At 53.1% G+C, this 19,849-nt stretch overlaps 7 protein-coding genes across 7 annotated transcripts; 1 reads left to right on the top strand and 6 right to left on the bottom strand.

Annotated features, from left to right (window-relative positions):
• Positions 1-451: 451 nt before the first annotated feature.
• NEUTE1DRAFT_81147 (uncharacterized protein) lies at positions 452-3,253 on the bottom strand (the record flags this gene model as incomplete). The annotated part of the gene is made up of 1 exon (XM_009852317.1): positions 452-3,253. The coding sequence occupies one exon, from the start codon at positions 3,251-3,253 to the stop codon at positions 539-541; it is 2,715 nt and encodes a 904-aa protein (XP_009850619.1).
• Positions 3,254-3,986: 733 nt separating this feature from the next.
• On the top strand, positions 3,987-5,867 carry NEUTE1DRAFT_62466 (uncharacterized protein; the record flags this gene model as incomplete). The annotated part of the gene is made up of 2 exons (XM_009852316.1): positions 3,987-5,477; positions 5,681-5,867. The coding sequence occupies 2 exons, from the start codon at positions 3,987-3,989 to the stop codon at positions 5,801-5,803; spliced, it is 1,614 nt and encodes a 537-aa protein (XP_009850618.1).
• A 1,414-nt stretch (positions 5,868-7,281) lies between these two features.
• Positions 7,282-10,498, bottom strand: NEUTE1DRAFT_121916 (negative regulator of differentiation 1; the record flags this gene model as incomplete). The annotated part of the gene is made up of 1 exon (XM_009852315.1): positions 7,282-10,498. The coding sequence occupies one exon, from the start codon at positions 10,186-10,188 to the stop codon at positions 7,795-7,797; it is 2,394 nt and encodes a 797-aa protein (XP_009850617.1).
• Positions 10,499-12,027: 1,529 nt separating this feature from the next.
• Positions 12,028-12,672, bottom strand: NEUTE1DRAFT_28613 (uncharacterized protein; the record flags this gene model as incomplete). The annotated part of the gene is made up of 3 exons (XM_009851921.1): positions 12,028-12,139; positions 12,417-12,463; positions 12,610-12,672. Coding segments are annotated over 3 exons (222 nt in total), but the record flags the coding sequence as incomplete, so codon positions are not given.
• Positions 12,673-13,541: 869 nt separating this feature from the next.
• On the bottom strand, positions 13,542-14,863 carry NEUTE1DRAFT_109743 (uncharacterized protein; the record flags this gene model as incomplete). Its single annotated transcript, XM_009852314.1, has 10 exons — positions 13,542-13,571; positions 13,624-13,629; positions 13,678-13,698; positions 14,026-14,030; positions 14,097-14,148; positions 14,213-14,293; positions 14,357-14,430; positions 14,478-14,552; positions 14,596-14,628; positions 14,827-14,863. The coding sequence occupies 10 exons, from the start codon at positions 14,861-14,863 to the stop codon at positions 13,542-13,544; spliced, it is 414 nt and encodes a 137-aa protein (XP_009850616.1).
• A 243-nt stretch (positions 14,864-15,106) lies between these two features.
• On the bottom strand, positions 15,107-17,304 carry NEUTE1DRAFT_81139 (asparaginyl-tRNA synthetase; the record flags this gene model as incomplete). The annotated part of the gene is made up of 2 exons (XM_009852313.1): positions 15,107-15,748; positions 15,807-17,304. 2 exons carry the CDS (start codon positions 17,296-17,298, stop codon positions 15,498-15,500), a joined length of 1,743 nt encoding a protein of 580 aa, XP_009850615.1.
• A 563-nt stretch (positions 17,305-17,867) lies between these two features.
• NEUTE1DRAFT_121914 (uncharacterized protein) lies at positions 17,868-19,685 on the bottom strand (the record flags this gene model as incomplete). The annotated part of the gene is made up of 4 exons (XM_009852312.1): positions 17,868-18,776; positions 18,865-19,140; positions 19,371-19,497; positions 19,674-19,685. The coding sequence occupies 4 exons, from the start codon at positions 19,683-19,685 to the stop codon at positions 18,154-18,156; spliced, it is 1,038 nt and encodes a 345-aa protein (XP_009850614.1).
• Between the last annotated feature and the right edge of the window lie 164 nt (positions 19,686-19,849).

The following is a 19,849-nucleotide window of genomic DNA, read 5'->3' as shown; positions in this document are numbered from 1 at the left end:
GGTAGGAGGAGGGACGTTGCTTGGTTACCTATGATGTTTCAAATCGCGATGAGTACATCTGAATAACTCATGATTGTCCAGTGTTCATTCAGCACTTCGTGTGAAAATGCAAGTTCGAGTTTCGAGTTCCTGCAGCCCTCCTGTGTGTACCATTATTTCCTCGGAGGCCAGGAAGTTGGCAATGTCGATCAAAGTTTCTTTGTGGCTGTAGGCGTTCACTCTAGGATGTTTCTTCCCATATAGGGAGGGGCACTGGAGTCAAACGGGAGAATATATCTACCCAATAATAGGAGAAAAGAATTATGTGATGATGCCGATGAATGATAATTCCTGACGGAGCCAATGATGTATGTCAGTTCCAGTCTCTGCCGACACCTAGTCTAGGCAATAACCGTCTGTCCGAAACGATCATTATGCATAGCCAAAACAAAGATATATGCAGTTTCAGTTTGTTATACAATATGTATACACACACACATCATACACAGTAAACATTACACACATACACACATACCCCCACACACCACTGCCCACTCACTCACTCATCTCCTTCCACCCCCCACTCCCTCGGATCCTCATGCGCCTTCTCAAACGCTTCCAGCAAATCATCCGACATCAACCCGCCCTTGTACGCCAAATGCCAGAACCGGTGCTTCCAGAACCGCTCATTCTTCATCCGCGCATGCCTCGCCTCCCGCTCCGCCGGCTCCTCCACGTCCCTGCTCGCCAGCACCTGATCGGGCGTGACGGCGACCTTGATGGGGTTCAGCGCCGCCACCAGCTTGGCCGCGCTCTCCAGCATGCCCTGGTGGCGCATCATGGCCGCCAGCAACTCAAACATGGCGTCCATGGTTAGCTCGGTCATGCCGGCATTGAACACCTTCCAAAAGATCTCCTCGGCCTTGACGGCGTCGTTGGCCCGGCTATAGCCCTTGATGACGCGCTCCCAAAAGATGTGGTCAATGTTTTCGTTCAGGTGCAGGCGGCGGTTGTCGATCAGGGCCGTCACGGCCTTGGTGTCGGGCGGGTCGCGCCCGAAATAGTGCTCGGCGAGCATGGTGTAGATGTGCGACGTGAGCTCGAGCCCTTGGGACCAAATGTGCGCGAGCACGGCGTTGACGGCTGTCGTGGCCCGGTCGCCTTCTTGGAGCAAGAGGTAGATGGCCTTGGCGTAGACCATCATGTTCTCCATGACGCCGGAACTTTCCATCATGCGCATCACGTCGCTGACCGTCGATGTGATCTCCTCGGGCGTCTGCCGGTGCAGGTTTTTGAGCGCCTTTTCAAGCAAGATGGTGAAGGTGGCGCCGTCGGGCTCGATCTTGGCCTGTTTCATGCTCTCAAGGAGGGCGACGGTCTCGTCAACCTTGTTGGTGCGCACCAGACGTTGCAGGAGTGTGTTGAAGGTGTAAATGTTGGGGCGGATGCCCTGTTTGGCCGCCCAGCGGAGCACGTCGGCGGCGAGGTCGTCCCGCTCAAGTCGGATGAGGGCGACGGCGGCGGCGTTGACGGGCTCGATGGTTGGCTTGACGGCTTGCTTGGGGTACTTGACTTGGTTTTTCCACTTGTCGGCCATCTCGTCCAGCGCCTTAAGCCCCTCGGCAACGGCTCCGTTATTGATTAGCCCGCTTATCCTCGCCGTCCACACGATCGAATCCAGCTGTGTTTCGGAGGCTATCAGTCTGTCCCAGATGGTCTTGATAGCACGAGCGTTGTGGGACATGACAGCACCTTGAAGCATGGAGGTCCAAGTCTCAATAGTAGGGCTTATGCCAGCCTTTTCCATTTTGTTCCAGACATCGATGGACATTTGGGGCCGCCGCAACGCCATGAAGCCATATATAAATTTATCAAATATCCTTGCGTTTTCACGATAGGACGGCAGCTTGGACGGATCTGGTGCCTCTTCTTCACCCCAAAGCTGAAGCCAAGCTGAATATAACAGTCCCAAGTTTTTCTTGAGTATAGCCTGTTCAACGGTCCCCTTGATTTGAAGTATCGGATGTACCTGCCGAGCAGAGCGGTTTGGGGTGTTTGTCAGAAAAGAACCCAGGTGTGTTTGTGTCTTGATGTATGCGTGTAACATGGGGTATCGTCTCAAAACCGGATCAAAGTCGGTAGGTTTTAGTGTCGTAACCACGGCCAATATCTTGCCCATGACCTCCAAAAAGGGTCCTGCTTCTTTGGCAGCTAAACGTGAGCACCTGACGGGATCGGTAAGTAAAGTATATGAGCCAAAAGCAGCCCAGGTCGATATATGAAGCGCATTCTCGCTACTTCCATGACTGCCCAGCGTGTTGTGCATTACACGTTCGAGGCCCCTGAATCCTTCCGAGAATTTCTCTTTAGTGTGCCCTTTCACATGTGCTTTCGACACACTCGCCGGTCGGAGGTCTTTTACGATGGTGCGAGGCAACCGATGCTTGGTAAAGTGTTTCCACGTTGCGGCCAGATCGAAGAGGACGAGATCACGGCGAGCCATTGCACTTTCGTACTCGTTGATTTTGGTGTAACGATCAGGAGATGGGTTGATGCGGTAGACCGACTCGATCATCTCAATGATGAGAGGCGACCAGTATATAGGATCGAAGGCATCGAGTTCGAGCATGATTTCGGTGATATGGGCCGTCAATGGGAGCTCGGGCGCGTGGACGTTTCCCGTCTTTTCGATCAAAATGCGAGGCAGCAGCAGGTCGTGTATGGAGCGCAAGACGGGTTTCGGGATTTTGCGAGTTGGTATTGCCGAGATGGCCTTGATCAAGGGGTAGATTTCTTTCTTGAAGAACTTGAAAGCGTCGGCGCACGACGAGTTGTTGTCTTTGATCTTGGCGTCCATGCGGCCCCCCAAGGCCAACAGATCAATATCGGAAATGGTGATGTCGCTTGGCCGAGGCACATCGTGGACTATGTCGTTGAACATGGCTACCAGTTGAGAACCCTCGCCGTCGCTGTCCGACGGATGAGCAGAAGCATGGCTGCGGTTGGACCTGCTCTTGGTAGTAGGTGCCTTCCATGCTCCATCCCTTCTATGTTGCGTCGCCGTCTGCCTCTGTTGCTGTGACTGCGCATGGGATCCGACCTCTTGATGGGCTTGGGCGGCGTTATTGGGGGCTGCAGTGGTGTAGCTGTAGGTGGACCGACATGATGGCGACTGCGATGGTGGCTGGCGGGAAGTTACCGGACGGCGGGCGGCTTGAGTCGCGACGAGGAGCTGAGCACGACATCTCAGACAGACGTGGCCCAGGTCCCTCATGGTCTGTCGCAAACAACGAAGTGGGAGCACCTTGATGATGTCCTGGGTTGGTGAAGGAGTGGACACGTCGTTGACAAAAGATGAAGAAGTAGTGTAAGTGGAGGAGAGGGGTCGGACGGTGGAATTTCTGGGGGAAGCGGACCTTGATGCGGGACCCTTCCCCTCGCCGATGTGGAGGAATCCCCACAAAAGTCGGAACCCCCCACCACGGCGTCGTCGAGATCCCAGTTCAAAGGGTTGGGGTTATACCCGTGTTCCTTCTCTGGACAATCGCGTTGTTCAGGTTGGGGTCTCCTTGCCTTGCGAGTTGCTGTTGGTACGTCATTGGCTCTGTCTTCCAGCAGCCGAGTTAGCAATGTTTACCTCTCTCGTCCCGTGTAATTCATTACTCGATGCGGACAGACAGGCAGACCCCCAACGAGGTTCCCGTCAGTTTGAATGTGGGCGCACGCCACGACGCAGGTCTTGGTTCTCTTCACCTACTCGGCCAGCCAGCCACCTATTCACCTATCAACATCAACTTGTCGACTCACCATGATGGGTCGTGACTCGGATCGACTGTAACTCTAAATCCTATAAGAACAACCATCCACCCCCGTCTTCCCTACCTTGGCTTTGTTACCTCTTATTAGGCCTCCATCCATAAACATCCTCTCATGCCCGGTCTCGGCCTCCTTCTACTACACCTACAATCCATATCTTGGAACGACCTCCTAGCCTAGGTACTTTCACCATGACCTCTCTCACTCCCCGTCCTCCCTACACGGACGATGAACTCAACAAGCTCTACCCACCCAGCCTCCAACTCCAGCAGGTCCAGATCCTCATGCGCCATGGCGAACGTACCCCCGTAACCGCCCGCTTCCAGAACGCCGGTCTCAAGCCCTTCTGGCCCTACTGCGCCAGCGTCCGCCAGCTGAGGTCGATAATGCTCGACTACAACGGCGAGAACAAACCCAAGGACCTGGCAATGCCAACAACAACCGGAAAGCCCTCCTTCCACACGGTCGAATGGAAGCGCCGTCTCGAGACCTTTGGCCACAAGGATGAGCCCGTGGTAGCCAAGGGGCCCGGCCACGAAATCGACGATATTTGCGACTTTGGCGCCCTGACGGACCTAGGCCGCCAGTCCACCTCGCGCCTCGGCATGCGCCTCCGCAAGCTCTACGTTGACCGGCTTGGCTTTTTGCCCGAAACCATCAGCTCCACCGACGACTTCTACCTGCGGTCGACTAACGTGCCCCGCGCGCTCGAGTCCATGCACCAGGCCTTCCAGGCCTTGTACCCGCCCTCCACGCGCGAAGCCGATCCGGAGACGGGCAAGTTTCCCGTACCCACCGTGCTGACCCGGGGCCCGGGAGACGAGACGCTCTACCCCAACGACGGCAACTGCCGCCGGTTTGCGGCACTCTCGCGGGCGTTCGCCCAGCGCGCGGCAGACAGGTGGAACACCTCCGACGAGATGGAGTACCTGAACAAAGTCTACGGCAAGTGGATGCCGGCTAACAGCCCGCGCGTTGCCGTCGACTCGAGGCCGCGTCTGTCGGGCATCATGGACACCGTGAACGCCAGTCTGGCGCATGGTCCGGAAACCCGGCTTCCAGAGGGGTTTTATGACCATAAGGCCCGCAAGCTCTTGGAGAGAATTGCCAGTGATGAGTGGTTCGCGGGTTTCAACGAGTCGCGCGAGTATCGCATGTTGGGAATCGGTGGGTTGTTGGGCGACATCGTTGAGCGCATGGTCAGCCGCGCTGAGCACACACATTCTTCACATCCCGTCAATACCGAATCAGCCACCTCGGACCCCTCAGGCCCTGGCATCAAGTTCGGTCTGTCGGGGTGCCACGACACCACGTTGGCGGGAATGCTCTCCAGCCTAGGCGCGTACGACAGCAGCAGCTGGCCTCCGTTTACTAGCCACATCGCTATCGAGTTATTCCGTAAGGCGGATAGTACTAGCTCTCCTGCAGACCAAATTTCTGCAGTAACACCCCCCGCCAAGCGTGGCTGGTGGGAGTCCATGTTCTCCGGCAGCGCTGGTCGGAATAAGAACCCTCCGGGGTCGGGCATCGGCAGGAAATCCTCCGAGTACCTGACCTCGTCTGAAAAATCCAAGCTGGACGGCTACTACGTTCGCATGCGGTACAACGACGAGCCGGTGACGATTCCGGGGTGCAAGACGCCTGGGAACCATTTGGAGGGGGACGAATCATTTTGCACTTTGGTAAGTCATCAGTTTATCCTTAGTCTTTTCCCGCATTTCCCCCAACCCTTTTTGAGTTTGTTTGTGTAACATGGACTTGGTTGGACCCTTTATGATTTGGACCCCTTATTTCCAGCATTCCTCCCCCTGCCAAGCGGTTGCACCATTTGTGTTACAGCGGGAAACCAAAACAAATGCTAACATGACATAAACAACAAAAACAGTCCGCCTTCAAATCAATAGTCGACAAATTCACTCCCCAAGATTGGAAGCAGCAGTGCCGAATGAACTTGGGCCAGCCGGCTACGCCTCCTAGTGGTGAGCCGGAGTGGGCTGGTCATCCTTGAACATGTGTCTTTTAAGGCAAGCTAAGAGTTGGCAGGACGAAGGAAGGGAGGGATATAGAAATAGAAGAAGAAGAAAGAGACTTTCAACAACGTTTCCGAGAGATCTCCTCCTACCTACCTAGAGGAGGTAGGTACCAAAAACAATTACAAGTCTTTGGGGGGATCTCACCAAGGGTTGGTTAGGTATGGTACTGCTTAGAACTCTCCCTAACAGATAGAGGGGGAAATAGCGTCGTTGACCAGAAGATTTAAGAAGGAAAAAAAAAAAAAAAAAAAATCGGTAACGAAATGGTAATGATAATGATAATGGGCCTTTCAAGTCAGGCAGAAGGGAAAGAAGAAAAAAGGATAGGAGGGACAGAGGGGAAACGATAAGAACAGAAAAAAAAAAGAAGAGATGGTAGAAGGAAGTTGTGAACTTGGGAGATAGATACAACAAAAAAAAGAAAGTAAAAAAACAAGATAAGCGACGCATAGATTTCTGCTCTCCAATCTTCAATTCTCAATCCTCAATTGCACTTGTGTGCGGGTGTGTTGGAAACATCAAGACAAAGGCGTACCGGTATCCGTCCGGTCATTACATTTCAAGTTATTTGTCTGCCTAGTGTACCGATGACGTACATTTAAAGCGATCGACATACATACATAAACTCGCGCAAGTGTTTAACTGCGTCCGAGCCGCGCGTTGAGTTTCACGAGGTCCATTTTACAGTAATGCCCATGTCTAGAATGGAGGTGATGTTAAGCGTGCACGTATTTCGTATACTTCGAGCGTGTTATTCTTCTGTTGAGTGGTTTAGGTCTATACTAGCCGGTCTCAAGCCAGTGCATGATAAGGTTCATACCTACCTACATACACACACTCTCTCTTCAGTTACTATTCCATGACCTCTGTCGACCTACTACAGACCCATCTTCCCGATCTGTTGAGATCTGATATACCCACCCAGCTAGTACGTCAGTCGGGCAGGCAGTCCATACCCTCACATTATTACACCCAGCTACAACAGATTCTACTACAATTGCAACTCCTCTAATCACCCGTTTTCCCACTATGTGCTCTGCTACTCTAATCTTTTCCCACACCCTAGACTACAGACCTAGGTAGATACCAAGTAAGCAACCTGAGCACAACTACCTTTACTCTTCACTGACCACGCTTACACCGTAGCCAACTCAACCACTACTGTCCACATAGGTCCAGGTGACCCTCCGCTTTCTCCTTCAATAAGAAAAAGCTGAGTGGGCCCGAAGCGAGAGAAAATGGGAAAGACTCGAGAAGATACGTCCACCGCTATAAGCAAGTCCATAGCAATACAAACCACAACGACAACGACAAGACAAAACATGGCGAGATCGTCAAAAAGCATCATAACGGGGACAGACAGCGAGTGTGTACCAAGCAAGGTGGCCTCCATAACGCAGAGCAAAGCAAAGCAAAGCAAAACACCAGCTTTGTGTGATGATGATGATGATGATGATGATGAACGTGTGTGATGATTCCTTCTTCATATAGACTTCCGCTTCTGTGGCTGTGAAACCCAATCCAACAAAAAGACATAACATAAACAACGAAGCAAGTATAAGTAAGATAGAAAAAAGAATAAAGGACCAAAAAAAACATGAATGGAACGAAGAGAAAAATTACAACAGGATATTTCAATCTTTCATTTTCTTTCAGAAACCCATCCATCCCCTCCTTTGCCTTCCCTTGCAGAGATCTTTCGTAAATGGCTCGCAAACGATTCGTATACACAACCACATCCTAGCTCATTCATTTGTTGCAAGTGTAACAAAAACCGCCTGCCTGCCTGCCTACCTGCCTATCCGTTGGCATGTATTGTCCCTTTGTCGCTGATCCCAAATGCTTAATCATGTAGTCTCTCGCTGCGAATGAACAACACAACTCCCCACCCTCCGTTATATTACCCTACTGATCGATTCGAGAAGCTTCAAAAGTTTGTATCACATCGACAATGACGTCAGAGATCTTAGTTAGTGACCTCCTCCTCAACCCACTGGTTGAGGTTTCCCTGAATGGCCAAGCCGAATCCGGCACCCATACCGCCGTAGCTGGCCTGGTATTGATGCCCACGCCTCTCACCGTTACCCTCATTGCTACCATGAAGGCTGTTCGGGCTGGTACCACCGTTCTCGAAGCCAGGGGCAAGGACGGGCAAGCTCACAGCCCGGTTGTGTGAAGATCGTCCGGGAGCAAGCAGACCGTTCATCGTGGGGGCGCCAGAGCCGTTGGACATGAAGCCGTTAACGTTGGAGATGCTGGCAGACTGCTGGTGGCCGGACATGGAAGGACCCTGAGGGACCTCGAGGCTCATACCGGACTGCTCGTTGGGTGAGGACGAAGCGGTGCCGAAGAGGGCGGCCTGGTAAGGAGCAAGAGACTGCTGGTGGGCCTGCTGGTGATGCTGAGCCTGCTGACTGACGTGGTTAAGGTACATAGTCAACGGGTTGTGCTGACTGAACAGGGCAGGGAGACCCGGGGCACCGTTGGAAGTAGGCGAGTTTCCGTTCTGGCTGGCACCATTCACCTGGGGCGAGGGAACCTGGTTGTCGCGGGAGTTGTTCTGCTGCTGCATCTGACGAGGCGGGTTGCCGCAGCGGTCCTTGCCAAAGTTGACCTTGAACTTCCTGTACTCCTCCTTGCTGCGGACAGCCTCAATCGCTTTGATGGCATTGGCAATGTTCGTAAAGTTCACAAACGCACAACTCTTCTCACGAAGCGTGTTAACGAGCTCGATCTCGCCATACTCGGAGAAGTCCTGCCTCAAGCGCTCTTCAGTCCACGTCTCGTCAAGGTTGCCGATGTAGACATTACGAGAAGCGCCACCACTGACGGCCAAAGCGATGGCAGGGGGGAGGGCACCGGAGTGCTTGCCCCAGCCAATCTTCAGCCGGCGGTTGTGAATCATCAAGCCCTGGAGGTTACTCAAGGCGAAGAAGGAAGCGGCCGCAGTAGGGTCGATGAAGGTAACGAAGCAAATGTGCTTGTCGGGGATGTAGCGAATGTGGTGCAACAGACCTCCGCGGACGACATTGCAAATCTCCTCGATAGTAGTCTCGGGGTGGATGTTGCCGAGGTAGATGGTGCGGTTTCCAAGGTTGTTAAGACCGCCAGCGGTGGTGGCGACGGCGGCGGCAGCGACGGACTGCTGAGCCAGGGCGCTAGAAATCAAATCACGATCCGCACCACTGAGCATGTGCGCATAACCCGGCGAGATACCAAGGTACTGAGCGGCGTTCTGCTGCTGGGTCTTGGAGACGTAGGCGCATCTGTCCTTGCCATAGTACACACGACGCGGAGCTGCCCACTTTGGCTCCTGGGGAAGCTGGGCGACGGCCTTGATAGCATTGGCAATGGACAAGAAGTGCACAAAGGCAATGCTCTTCTCCTTCACAATCTTGACGGTGTCAATGGCACCGAACTTTCCAAGATCCTCGCGCAGCTCCTCCTCAGTGACCTCCTCAGGCAGGTTGCCAAGGTAAACGTTGCGAGAGGCTCCAGACTGCTGAACAGCGAGAGCGACCGAGGTAGGGACCTGTGAAGGCTTGCCCCAGCCAATCTTGATATCCTGCCCCTTGATGCAGAGCTTTTTCAAGATGGCATCAGAGTGGAAATGCGTGGCGGAGCTCGCGTCCAAGAAAGAAATGAAAGCGCAGTTCTTGTCCGGGAGCAACCGCACGGACTCGATCTGACCGCTACGAACATGTCCCAGAATCTCCTCAGCAGAGGTGTCGGGGGGGATGTTGCCAAGGTAAACGGTACGGCTGGTACCGGTCACCATGCCGGGGCCCATGTTGACCGGAGACTGCGGCTGGACAGGCATCTGCATCTGCGCCATGTTGTTGTAAGAACCCGTGGGCGACTGAGGGGCGTAGAACTGAGGCGCGCCGTAAGCAGAGGGTGAAACGATGGGCTGGTACATCTGGGGTGAGATGTGTTGCTGAACCGGGCTGGCGGCGCCGTTCTGCGACTGGTAACCCTGCTGCTGCTGTTGCTGCTGGAAGGCAGGAATGCTCTGGAATTGGGGGCTAGCGAAGCCAGCGGGGGTGCCCGGCTGGAAGGGGCTACCGACGAGAAGGGTAGAGGGCAGCAAAGGAGTGAACTGCATGTCGAAGGCGGTACCGGGACTGGTCAGGTCTTGGCCATTGACGTTGTGGTGGGAGTTCTGCTGCTGCATGGGCTGCGTATTAATCGAAGGAATGTTGCCGCGGCGGGGGTGTCTTTCGGCGAAGCCGGAGATGTTGGAAGTGAAGGCACCGTGGGAGAAGCCGGTGTCGCTATTGGAAGGCTTGGAGGCGTGGCCGAAGCGGCCCTGGCCGTTGTGGCCGTTGTGCCCACCCTGGTGGCCTGAGTAGTCTTGCATCCCGAGGAAGTGCGCCGGGACAGAGGAGTCCCGAGAAAGGTGAGATAGAACCGCCGTCTTGAAGGATTAAACGTGCCCCTTGGTAAAGGCACAACCGAGAAGAAGATACACGCGATGGAATGTACCAGTCGTTGTTCAAGAAAGTGCGGCCAAAAACTCGACAAGAGAGTATGACTGCTGGGTAAGTATACACGGTGTCTCGAGATGGCGGACAGATTTGTCTAAAACCTGTCACTATGATGCTCCACAACGCTGCCGAAACAAAAGGTATTCGAAGTGTTGCGGTTATGTATTGTCGAAGCCAGGAAACTGGACGTCGACAGAAGTGAAGCAAAGAGGCAAGCCGGATTCAGAGAAAGAAACGGTCGAGTGCCAAGGCAGCCGGGAGAGCTCGAAGGTGACCGCGGCCGGATTGGTTTTGTTCTTGTCTCTTTGGAGCAAAGACAATTGCTTCGCGGCAGGGGGCGCCGAAAGGGGTTGGTCGATGTGGAGGGAATCGATCCAAGCGTGTCGAAGCCGAACAAAGGAAGATTTTGTATAGAGCTATTAAATATCGCTATCGTAATCGACCAACGTGACGTTTATAAGTATTTGACCCTCTCTCTCTCTTTTTTTTTTTCTCTCTTTCTCTCTTCAAGCGAATGTCGAGTTAAAGGCGAGGTAGTGAATCTTCACACCGTGGCAGAAGAAGCGAACCGGGGGGAAATCGAGTCGAGAACGAAGATTGGGACTTGGCTTGTCAGTCGGGATGAAAGCTAGCAAGGTCCGTCTGCGGTCGTGTCGGGGGGGTTCGTTTCGTCCCGTGGGGAAGAATTGAAAGGGTTGTAAGGGTGTAATTAGCAAGACGGTACTTGGCAACGAGTGTTTGTCGAAGGAAGAGTGAGCAAAGCTTGCAAAAGGACCTGATTGAGGAGTGGATCGAGACCTCGGTTGGGTTTTGCAAGGCTGTAGGCCCCAAAAGTGGAAGACTGAAGAAGCGGTCTCTCCTTGCGCAACGGGCAATTGGAAGAAGGAAAGCCACAACTAAGAACGGAACTGAAGAGACTATGTTCCAGGGAGGGCCAAAGAGGGGGGAAGGGACGGGGAAAAAAGGAGGAGGAGGAAGAGGATTGACGGAAGCGAGGGAAGTGATCAATCCAAGAGGTAAAAAAGGAAATCCTGAAGGGTAAAAAGACCAGCAAAAGGCGACAGGGTGCAAAGGGGAAGAGACAGACTGGAAAAGAAGAGGAGACTTTGATGGGGGATTAAAGTCCAGGAACAGACGGACGTGATTGGTGCTTTCTGACGGATGGATGGGGACCAAGGGAGGTAAAGGTGGATGTGGTTTCTGCTTCTCCAACGTTAACAAATGGCCCCATGAGCCCGAAGTGGTCTGGCTCGGCAGGGCCAGTTTAATTGCCCACCACCACCACCACCACCACCACACGCACCTCGACTAGTCTAGTGCAAGCAGGCGCCATCGCTGGCAGGGTCCTGACGCTGCTGAGATCCCTGGGCTGACCATCTAAGAACATGTAGCTTTTGGCGTGTGTCACATGCAGCAGCGACTTTTAGTTTGTTAGTAAGGCCACCCAGCGGTCAGCACCGTCGTCAGCAGGCGTGCTTCCTTGCATTGTGCTTGGTGTGTTCGAGACTTGAACCCTTTTTTTCCTCATTGCAATAGCGGACTATATTTGACTCGCAACTGGAGAAACCTTGGTGTTTTGGTCCAATGGATTGAAGTTAAGCTGGCTGCATATGTTCCAACCTGAATCTTAAAGTTGGATAGTATCAAGGCTTGTCAACTGTCAAAACGCAATGCTATGCGCATGTCACTCCCGCCTTGATAAGTACACACCTGGCTAGCCGTTTGGTCTCAATCGACATGGCCGTCCAATCCCGCCAGATGGGTACTCCACTCTCCACTCTCCACCTCAGGGCAGCACGCCTGGCAAGTGGCAACGGGAAATGCCTATGGACCATTTGAATGTATCATGGTGACGGATCTAGTTCAAGTTCCTGAGTGTTCCATTGATGAATTGCATGCAGAGAAACAATGGACGGACTCCTCCTCTATTAGTTTGGTTCTGCATGACCCCCTTTTCCGTCCCTTCCACTTGCAACTTCCTAGGTTGTTTCCCTTCTTGAATATGCAATCTGTATGCTCCACCCGCTGGTGTCCTCCCTTTGGCTGCAACGAAGAGACGCCAAAAAAGGGGTACATATGCTGACGTTGCATTCCCCTCGACTTACCCTTCTTGGAACAGGGACCTATACTTATACATAGGACACGTACCTGTTAGCTTGCCATGCTTTCACTTTGTAGTGTAACACATAAACGCACTCGCTGCGAGTCCGCACTCCGCGACTTTGTCTGCACGCCATTCGTCACTCGCACGCCGCACGCGAGTGTGTAGGTAGAACCGGCTCCGGATCCAATACCCACGGATCGGGGGATTGGACCGCCGTGGGCCGTGGGCCGCCCGTGAACTGCGGGACGGCCAACTTACTACTGGAGGGCCTTGTTACCTCTATCCATGTGCTACTTGCAAGTTCACAGACGACGAGTGCTTTCACCAACAAGCCCATAAGATTCATCCCAAGACTTGATACCACACGTGTACAGTACTAAGGGTACCTGTCTACGATCAAGGGACAGGAGATCAAGTATCCCGCCTGCCCTCCGCAATCGCAATCGCAATCGCAATCGCCTCCAACGAGCGGATCGATCCGGAAATTTGTGAAATTTGTCTCCAGACTTCCACCCAAACCTTGTCTCTCTATCCACGATGTTTATCCACCGCCACCGTGGGAAAACTGTGCGGCGGCAGCAATGCCACGAAGATTACCATTATCGATCGCCTACCCGCAGCTTCTTATATCTTGCTTGCGGGAGGTAGAGTGTCCTACTGCGTATACTATGTAGTGACAATATAAGATATGGGACAGGGAACATGACTATAATGGGAGTCTTGTATACTTGGGGTTTACGAATCTGGCAGTTATCATTGCCGTTCACGGCTGTTGATTTCCTATTATGAACACTCAGTAAACTGAAAACGGCGGCGTTCGCTCGTTTCAAAATTACTACCGAAGACATACTGCGCAGAACAAATGTTTTGTCATCTATGCGGAAATCCTTCACTCCCCGATCCGGGGTTCAAATCGTCAAGACCCCCGAACGCGAACAGCCCTCGCCAGAACACCCCGCCACATCCAAGCCAATCCCAATCCCAATCAATGCTCCACCCTTTCAAGATCAAGACGGTGTCCAAATCGCCGACACCGTGGTGTTTCTTCCCTTCCCATTAGTATCCTGGCCGTCCATCACCGATCCGACCCGACCCGACCCAGCCAACAACCCTTCAGTTTTCTCAATGAAAAAGCGCAAAAACGGAAAATACCTGACATATGTATATCTATTTCTGGAATATCCTTTCTGCTCTCACTACGTACCAACCCCTGAAATTCAGTTTGTCCTCAATTACACTACATTTCCACCAAACAAACCCTTCCCCAGATTATCTTTACCTATTAGTGTACACAAAAAGCAATGAAGCAATGGAACATGCATACACTAGAGGTATACAAACCACAACCATCGGTACCCGTAACTTTCCATTTGTTTACTCTCACGCAACGATCCTACCGAACTTTTCTTCACGGGCTTGGCTTTAACCTCTCGGCTACGCGCGCTTGTGTGTCAGCAGCGAGCAAAGCAAAGCAAAGAAGAGGGCATTTACCATGCCATGCCATGCCACTACAGCCTGGAAGCTCGCAGCAAGTGAGGGAGAAGTTCGGTTCACAGTGAGAGAATTATCACAGTTTGCAGTTGTGCAGTTTGCGCCAAGTACTTACACTAACTACACTACACATACAACTTGCCATGTTTTTCTCAAACACTCCCGTCGGCGATCTTTGTGACGTACATCGATCAATCACTGCTTGCTTACTTGCTTGCTTGCTTCCCTCCAGGTTTAACTATTAGGTACATACACTACTCCAGTAGGTACCTGGGTGAGCTCGCCGAGGCTTGGATACTTACATACCTACTTAAGTAGAGGTACCTTGGTGCTTGCTTCTCACCTTGGAACCTTTCGGCCTCATGCTTAACAGGCATGTAATCCTGCTCATGGTATTCTCTCAAGAATCCGGGGTTTCTCAAGGGTTTTGCACTATGAATACTTACATCCATCGGGGCGAAGCGGGGGGCGACGACCGCGGTTGGAGTGACAGTTGACAGTTGATATGAGGGGGGCAGTGCTATATAAAAAAGCAAAAGAGCCCCAAATTCAATCTGCAACTGAAACCCCTAAGGGACTCGGTCCTGGCTGGAGTTTTCGAGACTTGAGTGATGACGCAGTAAAGGACGACGACATCATTATCTGTGTGGGGGATCAGAGTAAAAATCATGTCTAGACAACATACCTAGGTAGGTAGACATTGATCCTCGGGAGGGAGCTGTGTGGTAGAGAGTATAAGAACGTGGGGTACAGACTAAGTAAGGTACATAGTAAACTGCCGGAGTGAAGGTGTTCAGAAGAGCATCTGATGTGATGTGATAAACGGACTGTGGTTGATGGAAACACTTTTCACACTCTCCATTGACAGGGAGACTTTTTTGACACTTGCCATGGACACTGCGCCCGTTACGATTACCTGATCTAGGTAGATCTTGCATCGCAGCGAAGTGCATGATGCAGAAGCATCAGACCAACTTTTCTCGGCACAATCTGGAAAAAGGTGTTGGTGCAGTATTACTCCTCAGTGCAACTTCAACTTCTTAAAGTCCCGTCAATCAAGGTATCACATGTTCCATCTTCCTCAAGCCGTGATTATGCGGTTAGTTCCCTGAGAAGTCCGGGTTGTGGGATTTCGGAGGTCCGAGGTCCGAGTATGCCCCTCGACCCATCACCCATTAAACGAATCAACGACAGACTTGCAACATATCTATAAGTCGCGCCCAGAATAGAAAAGTTTAAGATAATTGACAGAAACTTCAAGGTCCATATATTCGCTACAAACCTCATGCACCAGACTCCACGCATTTCTAGAATCCTTTGAATTTTTCTCATGACATCTCTACTTCTCTTCGTCTCTCTCTTTCTTCTTCTCTCGGTTTGCTTGTTCATGTTGTTGCCAATGACAGTAGCAGCAGCAGCAGTAGTAGACGCCCTGCGCCTTTTCTTCTGCCGCTGGTGCTGCTTTGAAGAACAGCCATAACTCTTATTCTTCTTCTCCATGACCACAATCACGACCACTTCCTCCTTCTTCTCAACCTCAACCTCCCCCCCAACCGTAACCCCACTCCAAGTTGTTGCTAACAACATCTAAGGCTTGCAACGGCCCATGAAGCGAGGGTACAAGCAAGTCGTGCGGACCGAGTGCTGGTTGGCCATCCAGGCGAGGAAGCGCTCGAGACCGAGACCGTAACCGCCGTGGGGGGAGGTGCCGTACTTGCGCTGGTCGGTGTACCAGAAGTAAGGCTCGTGGCCGATGCCGTTCTTCTTGTAGGCCTCGATCAGCTCATCGTAGTCATCCATACGCATGGAGCCACCGACAATTTCGCCGACGCCGGGCACTGGAGATCAGTGTTAGTGATGAACCGTTACAGACGTGAATGGACAGACCAAACTTACTGAGAACATCGACGGACTCGGTAACGCGGAGATCGTTGGGGTCCTTCTTCATGTAGAAGGCCTTGATCTCGACGGGGAAGTGAGTAAGGAGGATAGGGCGGTTGATGATGTCAGTCATCCTGCGCTCAGCAGCCTCGGCGATATCGTCACCGAAGACGTGGGGGTTGCCCTCCTCGTTGAGGATAGGGGGATCCTGCTTGTTGAGCCACTCAATGGCATCCTCGTACTTCATGCGGAGGAACTTCTCGGGCTTCTTGAAGTCAGGGTTGAGGACCTTGAGGTAGCCAGCGGCGGTCTCGTTGTTGAGAACACGGTCGACAACCTTGGAGATGATCTCCTCGAGATGGTCAAGAAGGTCGTTGAACTCGATAAAGTCCAGCTCGGCCTCGACGTGGGTGTACTCGGACAAGTGGCGACGGGTAAGAGACTTTTCGGCACGGAAAGACTTTTCAATGCAGTAGACCTGGCCCATGGAGGCAAGGACGGTCTCGAGGTACAGCTGGGAGGACTGGGTGAGGTAGGCCTCCTCGCCGTAGTAGTCGTACTTGAAGAGGGTAGAGCCACCCTCGACCTGGGTCTGGACCATGGCCGGGGGAGAGACCTTGCGGAACTCGAGCTCACGGTAGGTATCGACGAAGGCCAGCTCGACGAATTCGCGGAGCTTCATGAGAGCAGAGGCGTTCTCACCACGGAGGACCAAGTGCCTGTTGTCAAGCATGGCAGCATCCCAAGCATCCTGGTCGCGGGAGACCTTGTTGGTGATGGCGTCGAGGTCGCTGGGGGCGTGGCCGAGGACCTTGTAGTAGTCGACCTGGAGCTCGCGGCCATCGGGGGCAGTGGCACCGGCAGGGAGCTTCTTGAGCTCACCGTAGAGGACAAGGGCGGTCTCCTGGGCGAACAAGAGAGCGTCGTAGTTCTTGGTGAGGTCGCCAGCGGGCAAAACGCACTGGAGGAAGCCGTAGCCGTCCTTGAGGGTAAGGAAGGTGGCGTGCTTCTGGACACGGAGACGGTGGATGCGGCCGAAGACCTTGACGCGGGTGCCCTTCTTGGACTCGTCACCGAGCTCGATGGACTTGTTGTTGAGACGGATGCGGACAGCCTCGGGCAGAGAAGGATCCTCCTTGAGAACGATCTTCTTGGCATCCTCGAGGTTCTTGAGGCGCTGCTGGCGCTCCTCCTCCTCCTTCTTGAGAGCCTCCTTCTCCTTCTGCAGCTTCTTCTTGTACTGGTCGACGCGGCCGACGGCCTTCTTCATGGCGCTCTTGGCAGCCTCCTCCCATGTTGGGCCATCGGTAGAGCCCTCCTTGGGGGCGACCTTGGTGAGGTATGTGGGCGCGGGCTTATCGAGGTTCTGGATGAGGGCGTGGTACAGCGACTGGTAGGGCTTGGCCTCGGAGCCGTCGGCGGACTCGTCGTCCTTACCGGCGACTGTGTCGACGTAGACCTTGGCGTCGCTTTTTGTGCGATCGGCGAGCTCTTGTGGTGTCGCCATTTTGGAGATTGACTTGGCTTGGGACAAAACAAGACCCAAGATTTGCGCGGGGCGGCGGGAGATAAAAGTGAATGGGGACGGGACGGGTGGGGGGGAGATGGGATGGTGGGGTCACCTCAGGTCGGGCCCAAAATGTTAAAACGTATCGCACGCGGGGCAGAAGGGGGCCGCTGTTAGCGCTGCAGTGTGGGCAGCAATCGCCCGGGGACCTAGCAGCGACGTCGGTGACTCACCCCCTTCCCTATCCCTTGGTTGTGTTCCCTTGTCTAGAACACCCCCCGATCAGACGGAACGTCACTGCCCGCAATTCACACTACAACTATAGATAACGGGAGGCCATGTTATCTGTCCGGTAAGGTCCCTCTACGACTCCTGCATTGTATGATCGACCGCAACCTATCGAACCTCTAAAAACAATATTCAACATCATTCGCGATAACAGCTCATTCCTCTTGAATCCCTCGACATATGGAACTGAAGACTCACCAAGACGCCCAAACATGACTCCCCTCACTCAATGACATTACATCTTTAAGTCTTGACTCTCGATGGCACCAGTTGAAACATCTGGCCGAATACCCGGGTGTTCATGATTCGTCCCGTGTCAGAGTACCAAGGTCCAGACACATTCCGTTATCAGACGGAGGTCTGACCGCTCGTGCTCCGTGAGTCAGCTACATCGATACGGGTCTAATTCTACTCTCACCGTTCCTTGGGAGAATGCATGCCTGGCTTGTTAGGAAGGTGTGACTCCAACAGCTTCCCGATATACGAGCTTCCATCGACCTCGGTGGAGGTAGCTTGCAAGGGCTACAACATCCACGAGAACTAGTCTACCAGGTAAACGGCCAAGGATCAAAGTTCATCATGAGCCTTGTCAACACCACCCTTCACCTTTTCCTCACTAGAACCGTCCTTCAACCCCCTCTTAACCATCCCCGTCAGCACTTCATAGACAACCTGCGCAGCCGCCAATGCCGTTTCCTCCCCTCTCCCTTGATACGCCGGACTAACCTCCACCACATCCGCACCCACCACATTCAGCACATCCACCAGCCCTCTCAAAATCCTTATCAACTCCCTGGTCGTCCACCCTCCCGGCTCCGGCGTGCCCGTGCCTGGAGCGAAAGCCGGATCAAGCACGTCAATGTCGATGGACAGGTACACCGGGTCTGGATCGGGGTCGTTCAAGTCAAATTGGTCCATGATGGCAGCTATGACGCCTGCGGGACCGCCGAGGTCGTCAATATCGTCTGCTGAGATGCGCAGCCAGTTTTGCGAGGAGTCATCGACAAAATCGGAGGGGTCGGTGCCGGAGAGGCGGGTGCGGAGGCCGGCGTGGATGTTGGAGGCGGAAGAACTGTTGGACAAAAGACCTTCTTGCCCAGCGAGCCAGAACATGGAGCCGTGGTTGAAGTGCGATTGGGTCGAGGGCCAGGCGGAGGGGTACTTGGCTGGGTGCCAGGTGTCGAGGTGGGCTATTTGGGTCATTGTCAACACCGGTTGCCAAAGTGGGAGGTCGGAAAAGAGCTAAGTGAGAAAGGTGACGAAAAAAAAGAAACTAACCATCGAAATGCACAACCCTCACCTCCCTCCCATATACCTTCTTCAACGCTCTCAACGCCGGCAGCGCCAAGCTGTGATCACCACCGAGAGTAATCAACTTTGGCCTCCCCTTCCCCTTCCCCTTCCCCTTCCCCGTCTCACCCAGGGGAGCACTTCTCGACCCCAGTTCAACAAAAGCCTCAGACATCTGCTCCAGCGCCACAGCATTGTCAAATGGCGTGATAGGGATATCACCACAGTCGATGATGGTCGCCCAGCTCGCGTACGGGTTGATGCCTGCGCGGGGATTGAAGCCGCGGAAGGAGGTTTGTCTGCTTGATGCTTGGCGGATGGCGCGGGGACCGAAGCGAGCGCCTTTTCATTGCCACGGTTGGTAAGTTGTCAGCTTTCGGCTCGATCAGACCAGATCAGATCAAGGTAAGGCCGGTGTAGTAGATCAGGATAGGTGAGTAGTTAAAAGTGTCCCCAAGCAGTGAGAAGGTAAAAAAGTGAAAAGTGCACCGTACCAGGCCGATAAGAAGTAGCCGTATCGAACGGCGCCCCAACAATGGCAATATCAAACTTTTCGCTGGGTGTAGTCAGGCATTTGACGTGTTTGAGATGGGCAAAGGTGGTAATGCCGGAGAATGACCACTAGGTTTTCAGAGTATTAGCTATGGCCGGGCCGAGCAGAAAGAGCCATGCAAGAAGGTTGTTCATAGTGAAGCTGAATCATGACAAACTTACATCCGTTCCCCATTTTCTCTCCAATTCTTTCAGTTCAGCTAGTTCTTCAGGTGTTATCGTCCATTGTTTGTCATGGCCGTCACCGTCATGGCCATGGCCATGGCCATGGTGCTGGCATGCTTGGACCAGTTGGCCCCCGAAAGCTACTAGTAGAATAGCGGCCGAGGAGAGTGAGGTTAGTATTCTCATGATATCGATTTCCCCTTGGTTAGGACCAAAGAAAAGAAATGAGAGAGTTAAAGCGATATGCGAAAGACGC

This window comes from Neurospora tetrasperma, assembly GCF_000213175.1.
Source record: "Neurospora tetrasperma FGSC 2508 unplaced genomic scaffold NEUTE1scaffold_3, whole genome shotgun sequence".
Classification (NCBI taxonomy): Eukaryota; Fungi; Ascomycota; class Sordariomycetes; order Sordariales; family Sordariaceae; genus Neurospora; species Neurospora tetrasperma.
This window is presented reverse-complemented; position numbering and strand designations above follow the sequence as displayed.